The following is a 24,813-nucleotide window of genomic DNA, read 5'->3' as shown; positions in this document are numbered from 1 at the left end:
TTGGTGGCTAATTTACATTGAAAAGACGGTCACGTATGTACAAACTACGAAGAATGTTGAAATTATTAGGAATAGAAAAGGGGTAGAGCTTTCATGTCGACTCGACCTGAACGAAACCACGCGACCAAATCAAAGTTATAAATCACATATTGTCTTCCCACTCTTTTTATATGTATCATAAAACCCCGGCGGATTCTTTTGGGACTCTTCTCTCTTTCAGCCCCCCTCAAGGAAAAAAGAAAGAAAGATATTGTACGCCAACTTCGATAGATTTTTCACAGCTCTTCATACCCTAAACCTTATCAAGTAATCATAGTTCCTTTTCGAATTCCTTGCCACCCTCGCATTTATATTCTCCTCCCATTCGTCTTTCCTCTTCACTCCCTTGGCTAGTTACTAATCTCTTTCTATCTTCTTCTCTGTCTCCGGTTCTCTTTATCTTTCTTGGTTTCCAGTGTGTATTGGAGGTGATCCTTTGAGAGCTAGTTGTTAAGGAAAAGAATGGGTGAAATTTCTTGCTCTAATGGGATTAACAATGGGAATGGAGTTAATGGGAAAATTCATCCATTAACAGGTTATAGAAAGAGCTGCTGGTACGAAGAAGAGATTGAAGAGAACTTGAGATGGTCTTTTGCTCTTAATAGGTAGTTTATAACTATATATACAAGTACATTTATCAATAATATTCTTCTTTAATATTTTTAAAATGCAAATTATTATCTCCTTTATGTAAAACTCAGAAGAATCGTGCGCCAGGCGTTCCAGTTTCCATAATAAGTTTCTGGTTTCCAACTACAAAATATGTTGTTTTTCGTTTTCCTTTTTTTTTCAATGGATAATTAATTGTGTTGGCTTTTTGTTTGTCGTAGGGAGCGCATATGTTAGGCTGTTGGCAAATATCATACTTGCCATTTTTTGAGAATAAATTATGTCTTTCTAGTGAATTTCATGGAAAAGAAACATGGACAAATCATTAAGAGAAGCTTCAAGAACTGAAAAAAATGAAAAAGTGAAACACTTTCCCATTTTTTACGTGAGTCAGAAACGAACTATAGTTGATTTCTGGATTTTCGGCTACTTCGTAGTCAGCCAGTTGTTACTCATATTTATAATAGTAATAGATTTTCAAAGTTTCACTTTCATAATTAAAGAAGAGAGAGTTCTATCCATTTTATCCTTAAAACCGAAAAAGGCTTCAAAATCCCGGTCTTGAAAAGGCCAGACAAGACACAAGAAAGTAATCTATTAGTGAACAAAATTCTAACAACTCCATTCTTTGGAGTATTCGAGTAATCATTTTGTTCTTCTCCTGTCTCAGTATATTGCATACAGCGGCAACACAGTACCAGGACATTGCCCTGTTGGACACAAAGCCCTTTGGAAAGGTTCATATTTCTCTTTTTTCTTTAATGTATTTTTCTTTATCATTTTCTCTTCCTTTGATCAATAGTTTTCTCTATGAGTCTTGCAACAGGCGTTAGTCATTGATGGAAAGCTTCAGAGTGCAGAGGTGGATGAATTTATCTACCATGAGTGTCTTGTTCATCCAGCACTTCTTCATCATTCAAAGTATGTACTTGTTTTCTTTCCATAATAAACTTTTTCTTCTTAGATTATTATTTGGTTGAAGGCTAAGTTTTCTTGATTTGGTTCTTATCTGAATTTTCAATTTTAGTGCAAAGTCCATCTTCATCATGGGAGGAGGTGAAGGCTCCACCGCTAGAGAAATACTTAGACACAAGACTGTTGAAAAGCTTGTCATGTGTGACATCGACGAGGTAAACTATCTCTCTGTCTAAAAGTCTTGAAAACCTTTTTCCACGTACTTTTTTTTTTTTTTGAAAGATGGATTTTATTCGCCATATCGCCGGTATGCAAATGTTAGTCTAAAGCTGTAATTCCACGTACTTAATAGTGACTTTTTCTTGATTTGGCTTTGCAATGCAAAGCTCCTTTATCTTCATATGTCTATCACCAAAGACACAAGAAAAGGGTGATTTGAGAGCGAGCACAAGAGAGAATCTGTCTTCTGCAAATTTCACGCCTACAAATAATTAGAAGAGACAAAAATACTTTTGCCAAGAGAAGTTCCTATCCGTTCAGTGATTATTACCAACGAAAACTTCTGCTAATGCTAATAGGAATTTCTTGTTAAATGTCACATGCTGGCCTGACTAAACGGTAATAAAAACAAGAATCTACTGCCTGGCTAAGAAAAATTAAGCCAAACCATGATAAATTATTGGTGGTACAGGAGGTGGTTGAATTCTGCAAATCTTACTTAGTAGTTAACAGGGAAGCCTTCTGCGATTCAAGAATGGAGCTCATAATCAATGATGCCAGGTTCAATTCTGGAATTTACACATTCTTCTACTCTATCACTGTAGTTATTGTTAGCTACTATAATTTTGTTCTGACAATTAGCATTTGGTATGCAATCCAGGGCCGAGCTAGAAAACAGAAAAGAATGCTACGATGTGATCATTGGTGACCTGGCAGACCCAATAGAAGGAGGCCCTTGTTACAAGCTTTACACGAAATCGTTTTATGAGCTCACTGTCAAGCCTAGACTCAACCATGGCGGCATATTTGTCACGCAGGTAAAGTGATTATAAACATGATTGTGCGTACGTAGGCGCTTACGTGCTTATGAATGAAAAAGAGAAGATTAATTAACCAAGGTCATTTTCTTCTAAATTTGTAGGCTGGGCCAGCTGGAATTTTCAGCCACACAGAAGTATTCTCTTGCATCTATAACACTTTACGGCAGGTTTTCAAATGTAATTAATTAGCCTCAATCTAAGCAAATTTGCTTTTGCTGTTGCTTTTGTCTAATTACTTTGGTTAATTAACTTCCACAATAGTAAAAGCCTGATGTCAGTTGATTTGATGTTATAATAATTTCATTTCATGTGCAGATGTTGTACCGTATTCTGCCCATATTCCTTCCTTCGCTGACACTTGGGGATGGGTTATGGTAAAGCCGCCAAAACTCTCCTAAGTTTTTCAGGAATATTTTTGCAAATCTTTAGAAAGTTGGTCCTTTAACAAATGGAACAAACTGCATTATACAAATAATCAACAATGTTTTTGACCACGATGAGCACATATGCTCTTAAATTCGGAATTAAAAGTTTTTGAAAATGACAGGCTTCAGATTCCCCGTTAGTGCTGAGTCCTGAAGAGCTAGACCTGAGAATGAAACATCGGATAAAAGGAGAAAACAGATACCTGGATGGGAAAACTTTTTCATCAGCCTCTACATTAAGCAAAGCCGTTCGAAATTCGTAAGGCTTTTGAAAGTCTGAAACTGATTTAATTTTCATATGTTGATGTTACTGATTTGAGTGATTAAAATTGATTTGTGGAATGGGAAACTTTGGCAGACTGGACAATGAGACTGAAGTATACACAGAAGGAACAGCAAGGTTCATATATGGGCATGGCAAACACTGCCAAGAATGAGAAATTGGATAAAAAGGAAGCCTCTATCAGCAAAGCAACACACAACACTGCAAGACAATCTTCTGCTACCCCTTTAGTTTTTCTTGTTTGTTTGTCTTCTGCTGTTCTTTTGTCTTGTAATTTATGAATTTTCTTCTGCTTGCTCATGTAGTTAACTCTAAGGAACACTATTATTGTAATGTATGGGCCTTTGTTTCAAAGTGTGAACGACCACCTCACTCCCTGTTTGTCATCGATGCATCAAACTCTTCACTTTTTGAATGACAACATATATGTATATAGTTCAATGCATGGGGCTAATCAGATCAAATATGATTTCCATGCAAGTTGCCCAATGGCTGCAGACAATGCTTAGATTTTCAAGATATTCATATACAACAAAGACAAAGGACTGCAAAATCAAATGAAACCATTATATTATATATGTTCTTTAAACCAGAGTGATCAACTTCTCGACTTATGTCAAGGAGATTGTGATGTGAAATCAGAATGTAATGCAAAAGTACTAGTGTAGTTCAAAGATTCTTTACAAACAAAACTATTTTTTAAGCCTGCTGTAAAAGAGTTAAAGTTTCATAAAACATCTGATAATGTTAATTTTTTCTGCTCTTTTAACATAAACCAGCACCTGGTTTTCAATTGATATAAGTCAATGAATCAATTGTATTTTGATAAATGCAAAAGTTCATTTATGTCCGACTCAAAAAGTTATGCTTAAATTTATCTTCTCCAAATCTTATCTAATAAAAAAAGATCTATGAATCATCACATAATGTGTACTTTCTTTCCTTTTTCACTGCCTGGGCCATGATTTGAGTCCTTCACCTTTTGAAATACTAGTAAATAATAATATGTCGAAGTGCTTGTAACAAAGTTTGCCCATTGGACCTACTTGAGTACTATATCAAGCCCAACATTTAGTGGGGCTTGGAAATATGGAAAATGCCCAGAAACCTGCTTAACATATACACAATATGGGCCTAAAAAGATCAAGCATCCTCAGACCTCGAGGCCCATATCAAAGAATAAAAACAACAATCCCAATAAGGAAAAATGTTAAAGCAAACAATGGAGCACTGGGGAAATGGAGGCAATCCTATCCATCAATTGACGGGTGGATCTTTTTTGCTTTAGTGATGATAAAGCAGTTACTATCTTTTTGTGGTCATTGGTCAGTCATCTGCTAACTGTGAATGGAATCCTGTTAGTACTACAGAACAGTAGGGTGGATGGAGGGATCTAAAACGTTGATGTCTGTTATAGATATTGGGAAAATGGAGTTATAAAGTTTATCAATTTGTGCATAATCATTGTTCAATGTTGATGTATGTTATAGACAAAAGACAGAATGTACTTCTGTAATCTTAAGATCAAATATGATACCATAAATACTATGTAACACCTAATTGTTTGTTATTATTGTAAAATTCCATACACTGTTCATTAAGTTTTCTTTAAACTTTCAATTAATTTTAGTCAAATGAAAATTTGTGCTTTATTAACAGCATATAAAAGTATATATACACTAACAATATGCAACATCTCTTGATTTATTTTTAGTGGTTATTACTCTCATTTGAAGGGTAATAGAGATATAAACAATAATTGTAGTAGACGTCTCTCTCTTCCCCCTGTCAATATATACAAACTCCGATCTCTGAAGTGGGGGATGATAAGGAATCAAACAAGATCTGTTTCTGTTGATTGACCCAAAAATATGCCATTATTCTTCCTTCACAACCACTTATCATATTAAAAATTAGCTATGATCCCACTTTTATTCTATGCAATGTGTAAGTAAAATTGCTAGAGATTTGCCTCATACCCAAATCATATATATATATATATATATATATATTTATAATATATTTAAAAAGAAACCCCAAGGGGCTTCCTCCTCTAGTAACGTGGACAGTATAAGAAAAAGGACAAAAAAAAAAGAAAGAAAAAGAAAGATAGAAAAAAAAAGAGATAAAAACAGATAGGAAGAGGTCCGTGTGCAACGCATGGACATAGTCTAGTATATATAAAAAAACTCCTCATTATTGTGAAGGTATCATGTTTAATATATTTTGGTGTGAGGTGGGCGCTAGCTGTTGTTGCATCGGAACTTGATGATGGGAACCAAAGCTCATGCCCATCCAAGGAAGACAGGGCGAGGTGTGGTTCCAACCCCACATAATAATTGTCAATTTAAAACATCCATCATTTCGAAGCCACGTTTTATTTGTGTGCATGTTCATCATCATTTAAAGTTTTATACGAAATCAAGGGACCCAAAAGCCCTTAATGAATTAATATTTTCTTGCAGCATTAGCAGTGTGAAAATTATGTTCAGTCGTAACATCAATGACATAGCTCCGGGAGGCAACAAATTAGTACTGAAATTTTCACAGAAAAAATACAAAATAGCACTAGGAATGTTTTCTTTCGACCAAGCAAAATCAATAACCTCATTGCAGATTTTTTTTTTGGCTGACTCATTAATTAGTTTGATATCTCCTTTGATGTTTTACCTAACCAGGCCAAAGGATCCAAAGAGTAAGGTGAACAAGTGATGTATATGATGTGGATTTATATTTTATATCGTGTCGATCGAATTTTTAAATTTTATAAATGAGAGTAAGAGTGAACGATTGGCATAAGATTCAATTTTTAAAATAAAAAATTAATAAATTAATTAATTTGCAGGATCTGGTCTTTTGGTTGTTAGAGAAAATAAATATTTGAGATGACAATAAAAGAAGCCAAAAGAAGAAATCCATTCAGAAAAAATTTCTGAGAAAGCTCAAGGGAAGATAAAATATTTGTTGGATAAAGGAAACGTATCATCTAACCCATGTGAGCATATGGACAAAATTTTTTTGCACGAGTTTTGTGCAATCGCATTTGCAGTTTGTCAATTAACATTTATGATATTTAAAAGTTTTATGTTAATATATAGAATAATGATTTTTTTTCAAATATTTGTTCTTGATAAAAGTTGTAAAGATAATATTTTAAAATTAAGAAATATCAATATTATCCTTTTGTCTCTGTTCTTAAACTAGCCTAGGTAATTGCCCTACATATCTTCTCAAAATCTCTCAAGTATGACAAGATCAAAATTGAACATGGGTAGAAGTTTAGATGTCCTTTTTTTTTAGCGTGTATGTGATCTTCTCTATTCGAAACTCTCTTACCAGAAAAGGAAAAGAGTACAAGAAGAATATTGGGAAATTTGGAGTTAATGTGACATTTATTTTGGAAGGTTAACTATGTCTATCACTCATAGGTTATCATATTCGTTAAAGTGGCTAATGTTGTAATCAAATATTAAAAAATAAAATGGGAAAAACTCTTGAACTTCGACGCTGTCCAATGCTAGTGGACCTAACAATTAATCCAACTGAATTGGTAAACTATCAACTCATAACTATTTTCCTTTACCTTAAAAGGACAAATGTTTATTTTATGTAGTTCTACTATATCTTATATACCCAATAAAGATATATCTGCCTTTAAAAAAAAACAGTTATACTCTATCTTATATACGCAATAAAGAATCATAGGTCACAATTCAATTTCTTCATATCAATAACTGTTTTATAATTTATTGAAAATTAATATAATTTACAGTGTTATACTTGAATTTTGGTGCTAAAGATATCCCGCAATAAGTGAGAATTACAACATATACCATTCCTATTATTTTCATTGTATATTTGATATATCAAAGATATAACAAATCATTGATTTTTTTATTTAACGTTATCATTTTATTATTGTGTTTAACAATGAGCAATTGGAAAAGGAGTCAGAGCCAGAGCCTTGCAACGACTTAGTTGGAAGCAAAATAGAGTAAAAATACAAACATTAAGTCCTCTCACCCAAGGTTATGCCTAAACCTAATTATATGTTCAATCCCATCATCTTAACACAAGAAGTAGCCAAAAAACAATGTAGTACAAAGCTGCCTAACACCATTTAAATTACCCTACGATAATCAATCATAGCATAAAACCAAGCCCTCACCCTCATCCAAACAATTAAACCCTCCCATCCAACGTACGTCCTGCCTAAACTTTTATGTTCGATACAATAATCTTAACATAACAAGAAGCTGCCTAACACCAATTAAATTACCTTAAACCAAACCCTCAATCGCATCGAAACAAACCAAAAATTTGACTACATCCACAATATAATTCCTTCTCGATTTCACGTCAAATAACAGTCTATTTATCAGTATACTCTCAACTTAAGCAATAAACACTCTAAGTACAGACTTCATCAGAGAACTTTTCAATTAGAAAGGTTCTTCACACTAAATTTTGACCACAAACAGGTAAGCTCTATCTTCACTTATTTCGTAAGAGAGTCTGCAGGCCTTTTAACTATTTTTTTTAGATTAATAAAAAATGACTCCTGTACAACACATAGTCAATATAGTGGACAAAAAAAAAGTCTTATGTAAGAATTTTTCGAACCAATTCTTTGATCAGCCACATTTTCCACTCCTTGTAAAAATAATTCTACCATTACATTTCCAAAACCTCAGCAAGCTTCCAAGCAAGTTATCTTGAAGACACGCTTGTCCAAAAAAAAAGTAGCCTGAACGCACGTTTTCAACACCAATCTCTAGATTCATAAAGAAAAACTCCAGAACCATATTGGAATTACCAAAACAACCTATGGCTTCCTGGATTTCCCCATCCCCTGCATTCAAATTGGCTAGCCATGTGCCCCCCACAGATGGCATTTTTGTCCATTTAAAGAAAATAAAAAAATCCTGCGGTTTTAAAAGGCCCACCGCGTTGGGGCCTTTATCTAGTCGGTCTGAAAATTTGGCGTGATAGGATTTGAGCTCCAAGTCAGCAACTTCTTTACGAGAACTTTAAAAAAAGGTTCAGAAACTTCCACCCTTCCCTATAAATTGCTTCTCTTCTTCCCTTTGAAGCTCTGCCTCTGCTTTTGCTTCAACTTTCAAAGCTTCAATTTTCTCAAACTCTCTGTACCTCTTCTTCTTCCATTTCTCAAGCTATGGCTTCTCCTTTCGATTGCCTCTTGTTTGGTAAGTTCTTCATTTCTCTTTTCTCTTCCTTCGATCAAATTTTCTCTTCATTTTTCTGATCCTTTCGGCCTTGGGTTTTGCTTCTAAACAGATTTGGATGACACCCTTTACCCTTCCAACACTGGATTGGCTCAAGCCCTCAAGAAAAACATTGATGGTTCGTGGCAGTTCATGAAAAATTCGCCAAATAATTTCTTTTTATATTCGGACAAATATCCAGATAAAATCGTAACGATACCGAAAACACTGACAATGATCCATAAGCAAAGATGATATGCAAGCATTTTAGAAATCGGTCATAATTTTCGTTTTTACTATTATTTTCTCCAGATTTTCTGATGGAGAAATTTGGATTTCCGGAGACCAAAGCTTCAAGTCTCAGAGTCGAACTCTTCAAAACATACGGCAGCACTCTCGCCGGTTTGCGAGTAATTATTTAATTAAACTAAACTTTAAAATAATTCCAAAAATTAAATGCTTAAAAATAGGCTAAGTTGGAGTTCCCTCTAAATTGTTGTTGCAGGCGTTGGGCTATGACATCGATGCCGATGATTACCACGGGTAAGAAACAATCATTGTTATCGTTAAATTTATTCGAAAGAAAAATATTTTTTCTACGTTTGCTTTATTTGGAAACCGTTTAGGATTAACTCTTGACTTTCTTTATTACTTTCTTTTGCAATTGCCAGTTTCGTGCACGGAAGATTGCCATACGCCATGATCAAGCCAGACCCTCAGCTACGTAATCTGTTACGTAGCATCACCCAGAGAAAAATCGTAAGTTTGAAAAAAAAAAAAAAGAAAAGGAAAGTCATCAGAACGAAATCAAATTGCTTACTACTTCGAGATGTTCAACGTTTTTCGTCTCTTTTTTGTTTGCAGATTTTTACGAATTCGGACAGGGTTCATGCGATTAAGGTTCTGAAGAGACTAGGATTAGAGGACTGTTTCGACCAAATCATTTGTTTTGAGACACTGAATCCTAATTTGCCGAAATCAACTCGTCCCGATGAATTCCCTGTCGTCTTGAAACCTTCAAAGGATGCCATGAAAATCGCTCTCGATGTCTCCCATGTTGATCCCCGACGCACGGTAATTATTATTACAAGAACCTCATTAATTTAATTCCCTTTTATTTTTTTTTCCTATTTTGTTGTTTTGATGGTGAATGTGAAACTAAATTATTGTAATTTTTCTTTTGTGCAGCTGTTTTTTGATGACAATGTTCGGAATATCGCCGCTGGAAAGGCTTTGGGCCTGTGGGCTTGTCTGGTAATTTCTTTTATTTAAAATTAATTTTAACAAGGAAAATCTCAAATTATTTAGCATTACTCCTTAAATAATATCCAAGCAATGCTTTTGCAATTAATTAATGTAATTATTTCTTTCGCGTGTGTGTGTGCGTTTGAAGGTTGGAAAGACCGTCAAGACAAAGGAAGCGGATTATGCAATCGAGACGGTCAACAATTTAGCACAAGTAATACCAGAAATGTGGGTCAACGAAGCGGATGGTGATGAAAGGATCAGTAGAACCAGGAGTGAATTGGAAGCTATTCTGGCGGCAACAACACCCGTTGGAGCTTGATCAATTCAAGATCTCCGGGGACCTAATTGACAAAAAAATGTTGGATTGTCGGGTTAGCACTTAAGGTCCCATATTATGTACACAATCATGTTAATCATGTGGATAGCAATATGTATCCAATGTGCATCTATTGATATGTGTACCAAAGTGGGCTATCCCATCAAGTAAATAAAGTATATAATAAATCATTGCTTCAATTTCAATTGCAAGGTTATGGACTTATGATTTCTGCTTCAATTTAAAATTTTAAGTTTTAACTCACCAGATATTTTCTTTAAATATAAACCATTCATTTTTCTTCAAAATGGAAAGTAATTATCAGACAAGAATTGGTGCAAGATTTGTTTACTGATGAAAAGTAGGAAAATAAAATTCTAAAAGAATATTAACATGTTAGCGATATATAATATCCAAACTCACTTATTTTAAATCAAAGTCATATATTTTTATCTTTATTCTTGTCTAATTTCACATTTTACTTTGTGAGAAACTGCAGATAAATTTGTGAATAGTGATATTCAAGTAAGGGTGGAGTTAATCAATTTTTATTGGAAGGTCAAAGATAAAATACAAAAAATTAAATATAATATATAAGATTAATAATTTTCTCTTATATAAACCGTATTGTTTAAAGACTAAATACTCAAAGATAATTTTTTTTAACTAAATATAAAACATAAAACATATAAAAAAAATCTTATATAATCAAAATTAATAAAATAATAATATATTAGTGAAATTTTATACAACAATTAATAATACAACGCTACAACAAATATTTGAGAACACATAACAAAAAATAAATATGGCAAGTAAAAGATAGACCTATATAACAAAAATGAACAGTTTAGTTAATGATTCATAGAAATTTGAAGAAGAAAATTTATAGAAACTTAAAACATATGATCAAATAAAATAAAATTTAAAAAATAAATATAAATAATAATATATATATAAAAGAAAGATAAAAATTTTTTTAACTCTGTAATTTCACAATGAAATGATAAAAGAGAAAGAGAAAACAAAAAGAAAGAGATAAAAAGAAATATGACGAAACTTAAAAGGAAAAATTTTAAGAATTAGAATAAAATTAAATGAATTTATAAAATTATTTTATTATTTTTTATTTATATTAATAATTTAATAAAAAACTATTTTAAAGCTCATTAAAAGAATATATGTGATGTATAAAAATTTTTAAAATTTTTAGGAAGGGACGCTCGGCCCCTGTACACAAGGTTGCTTTCATACATAAGCTTCATTTATTTATTGAACCAGATAAGATTAAATATAATGCTGATCCAAGTAAGCCAATCTCATACTCCCACCAGTTGGTGTCACCCAAAAGTGAATCAGATAGAAACATGAACCACCACCTTGTCATCTTAATGTTAAAAAAAAAGAAGAGAGAGAAAACCAAACACCAGAAACCACATTAAATAATTATTCACTTCACGAAAGAGAACAAATTATTTGATACACGTAGTAGGGGATTGATTGCATGGCTCAAAGATAAAAAATTTGTGGTTGTTAAGGGATCAATGGATGTTCTTTTCATTCTTAAATTAAATAATCATTAATCATAGTTAATTAGCCGAAATATTAAGATGATTATGTTGCTGATAAGGACTTTGGGGTAGGGTCAATCACATCTAAGGTTTGTTTAGTTGATTATAAAATAAGAAGTGATGCAGACTTTAATTAGGTTGAGATGGGAATTGTCGGTGTCCATAGTCTATAAAAAATTAATTGTTGGTCATGTGCTTCGGTTTTTCATTAGTTTCTTAAGCACACGATTAGGGATTGTGACGGGTGGTTGAAGATCATTTAGAATTTGAAGATAATCTCAAAGAGAAAATTATCTATTATAGAATTAATTTGATATTTAAATTTGTGAGAAGCTCTTCATAAAAAGGATTTAAATTATCAATCATAAAATTTTAACAGAATTAGAATAAATATATGATACGTCTATCCATTAAAATTTTTTATCATTAACATGAATTATTATTTGTTATAATCATGCAGCTTGTCTTATTTTTCAGGTGTTGAGTTTTTGTTGAGAAGTTATGGGGTGGGTTTTGAAAACTTAAAAAGTAGGAACGATTGGGATGGGAGCTTTTCTTTATGCTTAAACTTGGGTTTAGAGAAGAAGCTAGGAGGTCTAGGGATAATTTGGAACTGTTTTGTATGTGGCATTGTGCTGTGTGATTGCCTAATCTCAAGGTTGATTTTGAATGTAACAAGTCTAGGAATCGGAGGGCACGGCTTTGAGTGAGCTAGGACAGGTGGAGGGGGAGGGGGAAGCTATTGAGAAGAGGGGACTGCAACGATAAGTTGGAGATGTGACATAAGAGTGATCGGCGTGGTCCTGGTCTGTCTGGTGTTGGCCCATTATGTGACGTTGTTTTTTCGGAAAGGAAGTATGATGCTGGGTTCGAAGTGATTTTGTCTTTTCTTCGGATTTTTGGAAAGGCTCAAGGAAGGAACAAAGCTAATGCAACGTTTATCACGAAGGATTGTGTGTTGGTTATGTTGATGCCTGGTGTCTGATCTTTGCAAAGAGGTTTCTGTTTTGATGGACTTGCTGATCATAGGTCCAAGGTCATCTCCAGGCCTTTTTGGAAGGAATAAGTACATCTTAAGGACAGATGCGATGTTGCAACCTCTCTTGTTGCAGGTAGATGCTCATTCGATCAGAGTTGAGAGATCTGTTTCCTGAGCTATGAGATATGCTGGGCAGTGGCAAGGTTATGGTTACATTCTTTGAGGACCCTTTAGCCTGTGGATGTCTAATGATCGTTGATAGTTTTTTCCTTTTTTGCTTGCATATGTAAATAGAATGGAACACAAACATGTAGTTGTTTCCTGGTAGTTTGAACTAGTGTTAGGTCCATGTGCTGCAACGGCCATAATTTTTTTGTTGAAGGGCAAGTTGAGCACTCTTTGTTTGTAGATGGTTGTATCTTTTGAGGATGGGCTGCCATTAAATTTCTGAGCAGCCAAGTTTGTACTTAATGTACTGTTAATCTCGCCTGAGCCGTCTTTTCCATGCCTTTGGGAGTTTTTGGCATCGACCTTAGACTAACAATGGCATATAGGCAGCAGCGGTTAATAAAAATCAAACTTTCAAAAAAAAAGAATTATTATTTATTTTTTTGTGAATAACTTCAATTATTATTTATTTATGCATTATGATGATAACAGGAGCTACTCCATGTGAAATTATTCAAGCAATTTGTTACTGATAGACCGGCCAATATACTTCTCTCTAAATGAAGCCGATCATTTTAATTTGATTGGATATTGTTTACATTTAAATAAGAAATTAGGTTTGAAATTAATAATTTTTTTATAATTAATATATATAGCTTTTCCTGTAACAATTGGCATAATCAGATTATTTGGTTCAAACATTTTGGTTTAATTTGATTCTTTATGTGGGCTTCTTTTTTAAGTAGCCAATGAACTTAATCATTTTATATGGTTGAAACATTTTGGTTTAATTTTCTTTTCAACATCTAAACATTTACTTCCCTCCTCAATGAAATCTACTACTAGCAAATCATGAAATTTGCTTTGATTCAGACGTGGAATATTGTCCGGTTCTGCGCAGAGTAAAAGTTTCACTTAGTTGACTCTCTTTACATATTGTTAGAGGTAAATGTCCATTATATACATGTTTCAACAATTCTCTGAAGATAGTTTGGAAGTCGGAAAAAGGAAATTGATTGAAAAAGGATTGAAAAAGAGGAAGTTGGGTATCCTCCCTCTATGCCCAGAGCAACAGAAAAAGGATTATGGTGTGTGAAAATCCTATAAGTCTAACATCCAATAAGGGGCAAAAGCATTAAAGAAAGTTGCAAACCTTTGCTATTCAGTCATGCAGCTATTTGAAAAGGGTACTAAAAATACAACAAACAATATTGAACACATAAATCACAAATAATACATCATAAATAACCTTAATTTTGCTCTCAATCCTTACAGATCATAGACTTGCTTGCCAGTGAACTTGACCTCAATTGGGTTAACATTCTTTCCAATGTTCCTGAAATTCAGTCCCACTCCTTGGCGACCAGGGTTCACTTTCTCAGGGTACACTCCATCTTTGGGATGCAAATACTGAACTTCGCCATTGGGGAACACCCTGTAAAACTGATAGTTGATCTTGTACTTGGACCTCAGCCTAGTCCCCAGAGCCAAGCACTGCTCCTTCCTAGCCAATTTGAGCAGGTTCGGACCTTGCCTCATGATGGCTGCTCCCCCTGTTGGCATTTCAAATATTTGTTCCTTGGGTGACTCCCAAGTGATCACATAAAACTCTTCCACTTGTGCCTTACGTAACAGCCCGCCGGTGCTGCCAGCAAATATTGGCGATGGGGTACTTGGGTCCAGCTCTGGTGGGGTGAACCCAACTGGAGCCTCCTTTGTGGCAGTCGCAGCTTTCTCTTCGGCTGCTTCTGCCCTGATGGTGCGGGGTGCAACTTTTTGTGACTTGAAGCTAGGGCGTGTCACGCATGATGCTTGTTTCCATGGCACAGCGACTCGGTCGCTGGATTTTGGGGCGGAGAGGGTGGTTGGAGTGAAGAGGGAGGCTTGTGTTGCCATGGCCATTGAGAATTGAGAGATTGGAATTGGAAATGGCTAGCGATATTTTTTTTGGTAATGAAATTTGGTTTTGTGGAGATGAAGAGCGTGGCCCTAGCTAGAGAATAGGTGGTGGAAATGTTGGCAATGGATAAGGTGGTGGTAGGTGTTGGACCAATTAGAAGTTGTGATTTTGATACTTAGGCTTACCCTTTCTTTCTGTAAGCCTTTTCCCTTTTTTTTTTTAATTTTTATTTTTCCAATCCTTACAGAAACAAAGAAAATATATAAAATAACCAATTGCCAGTGCTTTTAGATGCAATTTTTTATCAAGTGTTATTAAAAGAAGTAATAAGATTCAAATTTATTACTCTACTTTGAATTTGATTTAAGTGATGGATCAAATTTATCACTTATCTTTAAACGTATGTAATTTTATAACTGTATTTTATAACTTGATAAAAAAAACTCAAAATTTACTTTGTGATTTAAATATAAATTGTCAAAAATTAACAGTAAAAGATAATTTATTAAAAATTAAAAAATAAAATATATTAATATCTTAAATTTTGATTATAATTTCACGTGAATTCATTAATATTTGAAATAGACCGTTCACTTCAAAAGAATATCATTTATTTATTTTAAATAATTGTAATTTTATAATTGCACTTTATAATTTGATTCAAAAATTAAAAAATTATTTTTTAATTTAAATAAAAAATTAAAAATTAAATGTAAAAAATATTTTATTAAAGATAAAGTAATATTTAATAAAAGATTTTAATTTTTGATTTTTTTAATCAAATTAAAAAGAATAATGCTAAAATTACACAATCAAAAAATTAGTAGTAAATTTGATGTTCACCTTAAGTAAAGTGATAAATTTGGATTTCATTCCAAATAATAAAAATTTGCAGATTAATTATTCATTGAACGATTAAAATCTACGGTGATATTTTTTTAGAATATAATCTAAGTAAACTATTTTTAAAAGTATGGAATATTACTTAAAATCTATCCATTCATAATTAGTTTAGGGTTTGGATCTTATGATATTCAAAAAAAAATTAATAGAAATACTTCACTAAAAGTTTCCTTAAACCCACATCAATTCTACCTTTTTTTTTTTTTTTTTGCATGGGACAAGTGTATGTTTCAAAATTTCTTTTTTTTTATATAAAAAAAAAAGGCCCTGAAAAGGATACGCAGGAAGGGTAAACGAAGTCGTTTTTAGTACTTTCAAAACAAGAAATAGTTCTTTAGCAATTCCCTTGCGCAAACATGTGACTCCTGCAGCATGCAGCCAATAGGTAGGAAGTCAGATTGCGAGAGTGCTGTGCCTTTGCTTTCTCATTAGTGGAACTTGGAAACAACTTTGCTGTTCACCGCTCTCGCTGGTGCCAATTCAAATTGAGTACAGTGTTCTTTGGTTTTTTCTCTCTAAAACTTTTTTGGTTTAAAGCAATGAGATCTTCTTTCTTCTTTAACATCGCTTAGCTGCATAAATTGGTTTGCTTTAATTTTTTGGCATAATCTCAGCACATAGAAACACGGTGGACGCAAGAAAAACCCTTTTTATTTTCGTTTCTGTAGACCCGTTAGTTGAAGTCTGGACAATAAAGCTTCTATCATATCAGTATAATAGATTGCTTTCCTGTCATGGAAAAGCCTAACAAGAAATTTGTTCTTTATTCAACTGAAGTACGATTTTACATATACGTCTTAGCAAGCATTGTGGGATTATAAGATATTTGTGTTCTTTTGTTGTTATTAGAAAAATCTTTGCTGTATTTAATCTCACAGCTGGGATAATCCTGATCATCCCAGAATAGTGGTATGGTCTTTGTAGTCTTTGCACTAATCGGGAATCCTGTTTTTAGTCTGAGATACTAATGACAAATGAACCAATTGTAAACACATGGAGAGAAAGTCTACAAACTGAAGTCTGCACCTTTACTTAATAGTAGCAATAGTATATTAAGAAAAATTGGTAGACCAAGCCATTGTGTTACAAAACAAATTGTTTTGAGAAGATAGCTAAGAATCTGCACAACTCTTTATCTTTACTACAATGTGAGAAAACTAAATAGAAAGGGAAAATGCGAAATCTAATCGGCACCTTCCTTTACTATAATAACTAAAGATGCTGACTATGTACTTCCTTCAGGAATATGCAATGAAGATTTAGATTGAGATACTGTTTGGGATTCCCTTGCCGGTAAGCCCACCCTCTCTAGAGAAATCTGAGGTGTTGGGATATAGTAAGGTGTATGGCATCTTCACCGGTCCGGTTCTGTTCTTCAGTCTACTGTCATTGTTTCGGTCCATAATTCTACTTTCTATTTCTATCAGCTTCTTTCCAAATCTTTCAAATGCAGCTAACGGTTCAGCATCAGAAGTCCACTCAGGAGAATCCCGCTGCCCAAGGTATATTTCGTCGGCTGAATGCCGGGACAAAACCTCTATAAGGGACACACCAAGTAGAGTTTGGAATTGTGCTGTGATTGTTTTCAGGAAGGCCAAGTCAGGGTCCTTCTCAAGCTCAGCATATTCAGGGGTGCCTGGTTCTGGCATGAAGCGACGGCTAACTGTAGGCCTGTTAGGGAGGTAGCCAGCATAAGGGTATTGTCCGAAATTGACAGCTGCATGGAAAGCAGAAGCCACCCATATGATAATTGTGCATGCTTGGATGAGCTCAGCTCGTGTCTTCATCTCAGGCCACCATGGTTCATCCCTCAAATCACCGTGGCCCTCAGTTCGGATCTCCGCCCACCATGATTGGATTTCATTATCCTCTTTTACTACTTCATCTGATGGGTAGTAGAAAGAGCAATACTCAGTGACCCAAGTTTCAATGGCTGACCAGATTTCTAATCCATCGACAGCATAAGGATAGTCCTGTATCAGAAGTCTGACGCCGCAGGGGCAGCTAGAGTCTGGAACAGCCATCCCTCTGAAATGAAGGGTTTGAAAGTTGATTGCTCAAAAGTCCATTTTGCTAAAGACCAGATAGAGAAACTTTTATCAAAATTCTCGACGGCTTACCTTTTAACTAGATCAAAAGGGAGAGCCTGGTCAGGGAAAACCCAAGTCTTGTAAATAGCAGAGGACATTTCCAGTGCATATCTACCCGGAAAGACTGTCAACTCAAGCACCCCGCCAGCATTGATGAGGGTCTGACGGGCCATAGCATTTATGTTCATTGTGTCACGGAAGTGGGGATGCAGAAGCTTATATATGGGGTGAACCACACTCAACTGTCTATTACTCGCAATTATGAATGGTTCAATTACAGCATGAGTATTTAACCTGCAAACATGGCAAAGTATCATAAATCATAGACAACTGTCTAACTTTTGCTACATGGAGCATGGGTATTTCAGCATCATACCAATGACAGACGAGCTGATGATAGCCAGAATCATTCACAGCAGCATAAGCTTTGGCCAACTGCCAGACTGAACCTTCAACCCCGTCTTCTGCTGGGGTGAAAACTTTGCTGACAGCACCATGTTTCTCGCTTTGCGGATGTGGCAAGCTCAACTCGATTGCCAACGGCTTCAGTGTGTCATCATCTTGCAAGAAGAATAAAGTTCTGGTGGCATAAGTCTTTGTGCTAGTGGAATTTATCCGCCGTAGGTGTGGCATCAATGCATCATGATGATTCAAGATAAACAGTTTTTTTTTTTCTAAAGCCTGAATTGAGAACGACCAAAGCAAACAACAGAAAACAAATTAGTAATCTAGAAAGAAACATTACAAACTGGTAATGCGATACTGCTGCAATGTGATAAAACTAGCAAAACAGACGAAGCGTGAATAGTACTTCTTCTACAGTGAGTCCATTCATGTTCCTCTCAACGTGTTCCTTTGTAATGGTACTTTTTTGGTTCCCATATGTTTTAGGATCAAGCTTGCTGGCTGGGGGAAATTCCTACATACATGTTACAGTTAATTATTGAAGCAGGAGACCACAAACATTTCTCTAGATGAGGAAGAAGAAATATGAGCTAGTTAACAGGAATGTGGTGTTTACTTGGAGCCGACTGATGATAACTGGGTTGACTCCAGCTAGAGTTTCTCGTGCAAACTCTTCATCTGTCCTCCAAGCAGACCTATCCTCTGTAACCACACAAGGCAACACACATAATTTGCAAGTAAAAGTTTGAATATTTAAAGGCAACAAGAATTCATGTAGCAGACCCCAGCTTGTTTGGGATTAAGGCTTAGTTGAGCTGCATTGAGATGCTACAACGCAGCCAAGAAATGCATGGGAAAATTCTTGTATATACCTTTGATCACAGCAGGCATTGGGAATTTCATCAATCTCTCACCATCGTTACGAATAAGTTCCTTGATCATCTCCCAAGGGATGCATTCCCTGATTTTCTTAAGAGTGGCATTATTTGGTAGCTTTACACCACCTTCATAGAGATCAAGTACATCTTGAAAGGAGTCAAACTCATTTATAGTTTTGTCACATAGGGCTGCTATCTCGGGGATCAATATTTGAAACAGAGACTTCAAAGCATAGGCAAGAAAATCTGAAAACTTCACTAGGTTAAATCGTTCATCTCGCGGAACATAAATGTTCAGGCTTAGAAGAAATAGTCTGCTCTCTGTATTGGGATCTGTTAGCATGGGAAAATATAAATTAGATTGCGGATTAAAATATCAAATCAAATGCTGCTTATGCTAAGATTCTAACCTTTCTTGTGTGGTTTCCGACCAGTTCTCCCTCTTCTGGGATATGGACACTGCGATCCACCAAGAATTGGACGTGCATATGATGAACCCTTTTCGGGCATTCCCAAGTCGTTGTAGCAGTCATAAGCATAAACTCTGTCCCATTCTTTGAGTTTTCCTTTTCCATTTCCTCTGAGATTTACCAGTTCTTCTTCCCTATACTTGCGTAAGGGTTCGGGTGTTTGACATGGAAGGTAAGTCTAAGACAAATATAGCAAAGTTTTCTGTTAGTGAATCTGCTTGTTGTCTCGCCAAATCTTAACAAAGAAACAAAATTTTCAATATTGTTGGTAGATTGGAAATATTAATCACATAACCTTTTCACAATGCATCAACTGTTTATATAATTTCACACCTTAACTAACATTAGTTTAGCATCAACCTGACATTAATTTCTCCTTTTTAACATTTTAGAAAGCATTAGGTAACTAATTTTTGCTTCAAACAAATTTTGAGCAGTGTGAAGCTTAACTACAAGGAGACATGGCGTGTGAGAGAGAATTTGTTAACAAATACAGAAGAGGGAAAACGACAGTTAGGAAAGTGCAGATCTACCTTTGAGATCAATAGAGTGTGATTTTGCCAAGGTAAACAATACAAGTCAAGTGTAAAATGAAGCCTCAATAATTGCGTTGAAGGTAACATTCATGATAGGAAGCACTGCCAACATGTTGGCAGATCTGATTATACCAGTTCAGAAAGTTGCGATCTTCATTGCATGAACATTAAGCATCAACCCTTTAGATTATTCATCAAACAAATGGACAGCACAAAATTATGACAAAGATTAAAGTTTTGTCCTATTTTTTATGTTAAAATTTGAAAATGAAGTTACCTTGTTGGAAAAGAAGACGCGATCATATTTGTACCGATGTGCTGGGTAAACCCAGGAATTGCAAACAAAATGTATCCGGCCGTGGCCGGGAGCGTCCTCCAGAGTGACTGTCCTGAGGTAGAACTGGCTGTGATGATGGTTTTTAACAATGAAAGCTCCAGGAACGCCCATGGATTCATCCCAGTCAAATGTAACGGAGAACGTAGTTTCTCCTGCTGTTAATGGTGTCAGTGTTGTCACCCACTTCTCCAAATATGCAGGCTTTCCAAGCTTCCCTCCCAACCATTGGCTGAAGACACGTGTGTTACAATTCAGTTACCGTTACAAACTCATCAAAATCTAGTATTCTTGCCCTTGCTTGCAAGATTTAAATAAGCAATGTAACGAAGACAGGTAGAGATTGCTTAAAGGACATGAATTTGCCACTAGGACTTGTTAAATCAATCTCTATTTTTGCAGTACTGTACACCTTATACTTGCTCAATTCTTCCATCTTACAAACAAGACTGAAGAAACATTGTAAGAATAAATGAAAGTTACAGGCATCGTTAGTTAAATTATGATCAATTTTTTACCAAATTTGGCCGAAATGAGAAGAAAAAAGAAATAGGAGTAAAAGAAGAATTTGAAAACCTTAACTAGAGAGAAATCAGACAAATCCAGTCATATCTTTTCAAAAAATTTTTTTTTTATTTTTGTGGGGGGGCCGGGGGGGAGGGGGTGGGGAGAGAAAGTTCCTCATGTTTACCACCATGACTGCACACTCTTTCTCTGCAAACTATCAGTCCTGGTACATTTCAAGAAATTCCAAAACAGAGAGAAAAACACAGTCAAAAAAAATTATAGAAACTAACCATGGTCGGTATGAACAGCACTGATAAGCTGCAAAGAAACACCCTTGCCAAAAAGCTCGTGAACTCGATCAAATAAAGAAGCTTTCATATCATTCATGTCCAACACATTTTTTTTCATCAAAACCACTGCTCCTTTGATCTTCTTCTTGTCCTTGCACTCTTCTACCTTGCCTTTAGCCTCTGTTTTTGGCTTTGCGCAGCACGTCACCATTACTTTATCGAACATCTTTGAACTTGAACAAGCTATCTCCCCAGTTAAGCTTCCAGGAAGACCAAAAACAAAGATTCTATTTATTCAGAGGGTTGATAATGTAATGAATGTAAAGGGTAACAAGATTTATGTAGGCAAAGGTTTTAAGTGAGCTTTGATAGACAATCTGAAAATAGATTTCTCTGTTTTTCTTACTTGAGCAAGGCTTGGGGAGTTGATGAACGTCAAGGTATTAAATACTTCCCATGACAACTAATGACAGTGTCCTTTAAAAATTTCTTTCTTTTTTCTCTCTTGTTTGGAAGGATTTCATATCTTTATCTCTTTATTAATGGATAATTAAAGGACCTGATTCCCCTCCTCCCCCAATGGGTCCATGGTCATTTGTCTACCACTAGGGGAATTTTTTTAACAAAGAAATACCACTATACTATACAACTTGCAAAATATAAGAAAAAAATAGTTTTTGCTTTTTATAAGTGATTGGTATGCCATATTTTATATGTGTACTCTCTGTCTACTTCTTTTGGTGGATGTCCTTATTCCTTGGCAACCATGTTTATTAATTACATAAGTCCCTTACAACTACCACGTTTCTTGCAGACAAGTTAATCTTTGATCTTTCCAAGGAGCATTTAAAATAGTTAATTATTAATGATATTATTCTTTTTGTGTCACTCTCTTAAGGAAGAATGGGTGCCATTGACTTAAAAGGTTTAATTTGCTATGAATTATCATACGGTATTGCCACACATCCGAAAGTGATCCTCTTGCACATTTTAAGCATGATGACATAAGAGTTATCTTGTTAGATATCCCCACGAGATTAACAATCCATTGGAATTGTCAAATCTCAAAGGTATGAAACTATGGATTTAAAGCAATACAGAAAGGGGGTTTTGCAAGGTTGTTAGACCTACTCAACTTTAACTAAAATAAATAAATAGTTTTGACAGATCAACCTGTCAGGTCACCTGGTAAAATTCAACGTCTAGCTTCTTCCTTGTTACCTCGACTTTGCGTATGGTTTATCTCCACGCACAGCATGGCTCATTAAAATATTTTGTCTTCTACTACAAATAATAAGATTGGGTTATATTGTACATAGAAAGTAGTAGAAACTATATATATCTTTCATCATTGATTTTATCCTCATTTTTTTAACTCTAATTCTAAGACCCAATTTTGTATCTCTGTAACGAAATTAAAGCAAAATTTTTTTCCTCTTTTGCATTTGATTTATGGTGAATCCTTGTACACCCAAAAAAAATAGTATATGACTATCGTTTGAATCAAGAAAGAGAGATTCAGTCAAGGACATGCATGGCTTGGACCAAGGTCATCCCGTCAAAGAAATGCGAGCAATGAGCATAAGAAAAAGGTAGTATACGAATTTTTTTAAAAAAATAAATAAATTTATTGACCTCCACTACCACTCTGTGATTATAAATTTGTTACATTTTTGACAATAAACTCTCTATAACATAAGAATCTGATTTGGACAAAATAAAATTTGAACAATTATAAACAACTATTTCTGCATAAAAAGCTAAAAGACATTTCTAACTGCATCCAAAAAATAAATGTCGCAACTCACTGCCCCTAAAACAAAAATTAAGCATGAAATAACTTAAAAGCAGAAACACATCTTTTATCTGTTCGTACTAACATAATTGCAAAACCCCATTCCTACTCAATCCTAGTTCATTGCTGGGTGGAGCAAAATGTAAAAGGGTCAAAGTGACCATTTCGATGCAGAAAGCAAGAGAATAATGGGGGTAAGGGTTTTCCAAAAGATAATTTAAGCAACGGAAAAGAATTCTTTCGTCTGTTTCTTGTAAATTTACATGTGGTCAATTTATGTGTTTGATACCAAAATATGGGAAGCCAAATCAAATTCAATTATTCATAAACTTAAACAGAATCGAATTTCTCATTATTCAAATCAATTTTTAATTATAATTGATTCATAAGCATAGTATTAAGAGCATATTATTATTTTTTTCATTACATTTCCTACAATCATTCAATATTACTGAGTATCAACTAATGATCTTCTGGTCTGACTTCCTAGACTGGATCGAGATATGAGTTGTCCTTTTTTGATGTATGGAATGAGATGGTCTCATCATCGAAAACCCTATCGCCTAATCACCTTCATATTTCAGTCTCCTATACATGTACCAAACGCCTCAATAATTGAAAAAAAGATGGGACCGACAACAGCTTGCACAACTAGTTAAAACAGTATTATGGGCTGCAGCTCTGAATCACAAGTTGGAGTCTGTTCTTAATCAATTATTTTTGAAAAATTACGAGGAAATTAGGAAGGTGTTTGTCTGTGGGGCCCTTGTTTTTTGTCCTAACACCCCGCGCTGTGCAACATGACAGGGAGAGGATGGGCAGGAACGCAGGACCAGGTAGGCAGCAGTGTAGCAGGCAATTATAATGGCACCATCAATGCGATCTCCATCTGATATTTAATCATATAATTCTGAATGGGATAAAAATGGGAACCACATTCCCTATAGTTTTGTTTTGAACACAAATTCAAGACGATAAGCAAAGTCCTAATTGAATAACAATGGAGTCATTCTTCAAGAATTAAATTGGGATAAAGAAATTGCTTATTGAATCCGATGAACAAAATGATTTCCGTTTGAAGCATAATAATTCCTTGGAGGCATTTACACGCCATGTACAGAAACATATTACATGTCATGGTTAAGTTGTTACTCGCTATGTATAAAAATATGTGACCTGTCATGGTTAGGTTGTTACACGCCATGTACAGATACATGTTATATGTTATAGTTAGATTGTTACACGTCATGTATAAAAACATGTGATGCGTTATAGTTAGATTGTTACACGTCATGTACAAAAATATGTTACCCGCCTAACCTAACATGCCATGTACAAATATATGTGACACATCATGGTTAGGTTGTTACACGTTATGGTTAGGTTGTAACACGCCATGTACAAAAATATATTACACGCTTAACCTAATATGCCATGTACAAAAATATATAACACACCATGGTTAGGTTGTTACACGTCATGTACAAAAACATGCTACACGTTATGGTTAGGTTGTTATATGTCATGTACAAAAAATATGACACGCCATAGTCATGTTGTTACACGTCATGTATAAAAATATGTTACACGTCATATTAAAAAAAATACTGTTATTAAACGTTATGTACACAAACATGTTATACACCATGGTTAAAAAAGGATATTACACACCATGTTGTAAAAAGAATACTGTTATTACTAGCCATGTTGAAAAAATATTGTTATTACACGTCATATTCAAAAATATTTGTTATACTTTAATGTCTAAACTATTGTTGTTACTTACAAACCAAACTTTAAATCCTTTTAACTTTCTTTATTTCTTTTTGTTCTTTTAACAATTTGGCACCAATTAAAGTATTTATAACATGTTTTTATAAATCAAAA

The 24,813-nt window shown here is 34.6% G+C and overlaps 4 protein-coding genes across 4 annotated transcripts; 2 read left to right on the top strand and 2 right to left on the bottom strand.

Moving 5' to 3' along the window:
- Window positions 1-170: 170 nt before the first annotated feature.
- Window positions 171-3,752, top strand: ACL5 (S-adenosyl-L-methionine-dependent methyltransferases superfamily protein). Its single transcript, XM_021435423.2, has 10 exons — window positions 171-644; window positions 1,319-1,385; window positions 1,475-1,569; window positions 1,676-1,778; window positions 2,255-2,343; window positions 2,444-2,600; window positions 2,705-2,780; window positions 2,919-2,977; window positions 3,151-3,287; window positions 3,387-3,752. The coding sequence occupies exons 1-10, from the start codon at window positions 502-504 to the stop codon at window positions 3,463-3,465; spliced, it is 1,005 nt and encodes a 334-aa protein (XP_021291098.1). The 5' UTR covers window positions 171-501; the 3' UTR covers window positions 3,466-3,752.
- Window positions 3,753-8,358: 4,606 nt separating this feature from the next.
- On the top strand, window positions 8,359-10,312 carry LOC110421768 (Haloacid dehalogenase-like hydrolase (HAD) superfamily protein). Its single transcript, XM_021435440.2, has 8 exons — window positions 8,359-8,518; window positions 8,610-8,675; window positions 8,849-8,946; window positions 9,042-9,079; window positions 9,208-9,295; window positions 9,401-9,610; window positions 9,725-9,790; window positions 9,930-10,312. The coding sequence occupies exons 1-8, from the start codon at window positions 8,488-8,490 to the stop codon at window positions 10,101-10,103; spliced, it is 771 nt and encodes a 256-aa protein (XP_021291115.1). The 5' UTR covers window positions 8,359-8,487; the 3' UTR covers window positions 10,104-10,312.
- Window positions 10,313-13,953: 3,641 nt separating this feature from the next.
- On the bottom strand, window positions 13,954-14,816 carry LOC110421796 (photosystem I reaction center subunit II, chloroplastic-like). Its single transcript, XM_021435470.2, has one exon. It carries the CDS (start codon window positions 14,718-14,720, stop codon window positions 14,088-14,090), a length of 633 nt encoding a protein of 210 aa, XP_021291145.1. The 5' UTR covers window positions 14,721-14,816; the 3' UTR covers window positions 13,954-14,087.
- A 1,812-nt stretch (window positions 14,817-16,628) lies between these two features.
- On the bottom strand, window positions 16,629-21,424 carry LOC110421177 (putative linoleate 9S-lipoxygenase 5). The gene is made up of 9 exons (XM_021434683.2): window positions 21,128-21,424; window positions 20,278-20,566; window positions 19,405-19,642; window positions 18,989-19,327; window positions 18,733-18,818; window positions 18,523-18,630; window positions 18,088-18,392; window positions 17,742-18,005; window positions 16,629-17,649 (listed from the first exon to the last, which is right to left on the bottom strand). Exons 1-9 carry the CDS (start codon window positions 21,355-21,357, stop codon window positions 16,881-16,883), a joined length of 2,628 nt encoding a protein of 875 aa, XP_021290358.1. The 5' UTR covers window positions 21,358-21,424; the 3' UTR covers window positions 16,629-16,880.
- Window positions 21,425-24,813: the final 3,389 nt, after the last annotated feature.

Source organism: Theobroma umbraticum, unplaced genomic scaffold (assembly GCF_002168275.2).
Source record: "Theobroma umbraticum cultivar Fairchild unplaced genomic scaffold, ASM216827v3 scaffold_130.0, whole genome shotgun sequence".
In the NCBI taxonomy this organism is placed as follows: domain Eukaryota; kingdom Viridiplantae; phylum Streptophyta; class Magnoliopsida; order Malvales; family Malvaceae; genus Theobroma; species Theobroma umbraticum.
Note: the sequence above shows the minus strand (reverse complement) of the source record. Positions and strands in the feature narration are given on the sequence as shown.

Bases quoted from the DNA above. Each gene is read 5' to 3' on its own strand.
- ACL5 (XM_021435423.2), top strand. From the start codon at position 502: ATGGGTGAAATTTCTTGCTCTAATGGGATTAACAATGGGAATGGAGTT. The intron at 1,570-1,675 runs GTATGTACTTGT...TTTCAATTTTAG, and splicing joins GCACTTCTTCATCATTCAAA to TGCAAAGTCCATCTTCATCA. The intron at 2,978-3,150 runs GTAAAGCCGCCA...TGAAAATGACAG, and splicing joins ACACTTGGGGATGGGTTATG to GCTTCAGATTCCCCGTTAGT.
- LOC110421768 (XM_021435440.2), top strand. From the start codon at position 8,488: ATGGCTTCTCCTTTCGATTGCCTCTTGTTTG. The intron at 8,947-9,041 runs GTAATTATTTAA...TTGTTGTTGCAG, and splicing joins GCACTCTCGCCGGTTTGCGA to GCGTTGGGCTATGACATCGA. The intron at 9,080-9,207 runs GTAAGAAACAAT...TGCAATTGCCAG, and splicing joins GATGCCGATGATTACCACGG to TTTCGTGCACGGAAGATTGC.
- LOC110421796 (XM_021435470.2), bottom strand. From the start codon at position 14,720: ATGGCCATGGCAACACAAGCCTCCCTCTTCACTCCAACCACCCTCTCC.
- LOC110421177 (XM_021434683.2), bottom strand. From the start codon at position 21,357: ATGTTCGATAAAGTAATGGTGACGTGCTGCGCAAAGCCAAAAACAGAG. The intron at 20,567-21,127 runs GTTTCTATAATT...ACGTGTCTTCAG, and splicing joins GTTCATACCGACCATGGTTA to CCAATGGTTGGGAGGGAAGC. The intron at 19,328-19,404 runs GTTAGAATCTTA...CCATGCTAACAG, and splicing joins TCGGAAACCACACAAGAAAG to ATCCCAATACAGAGAGCAGA.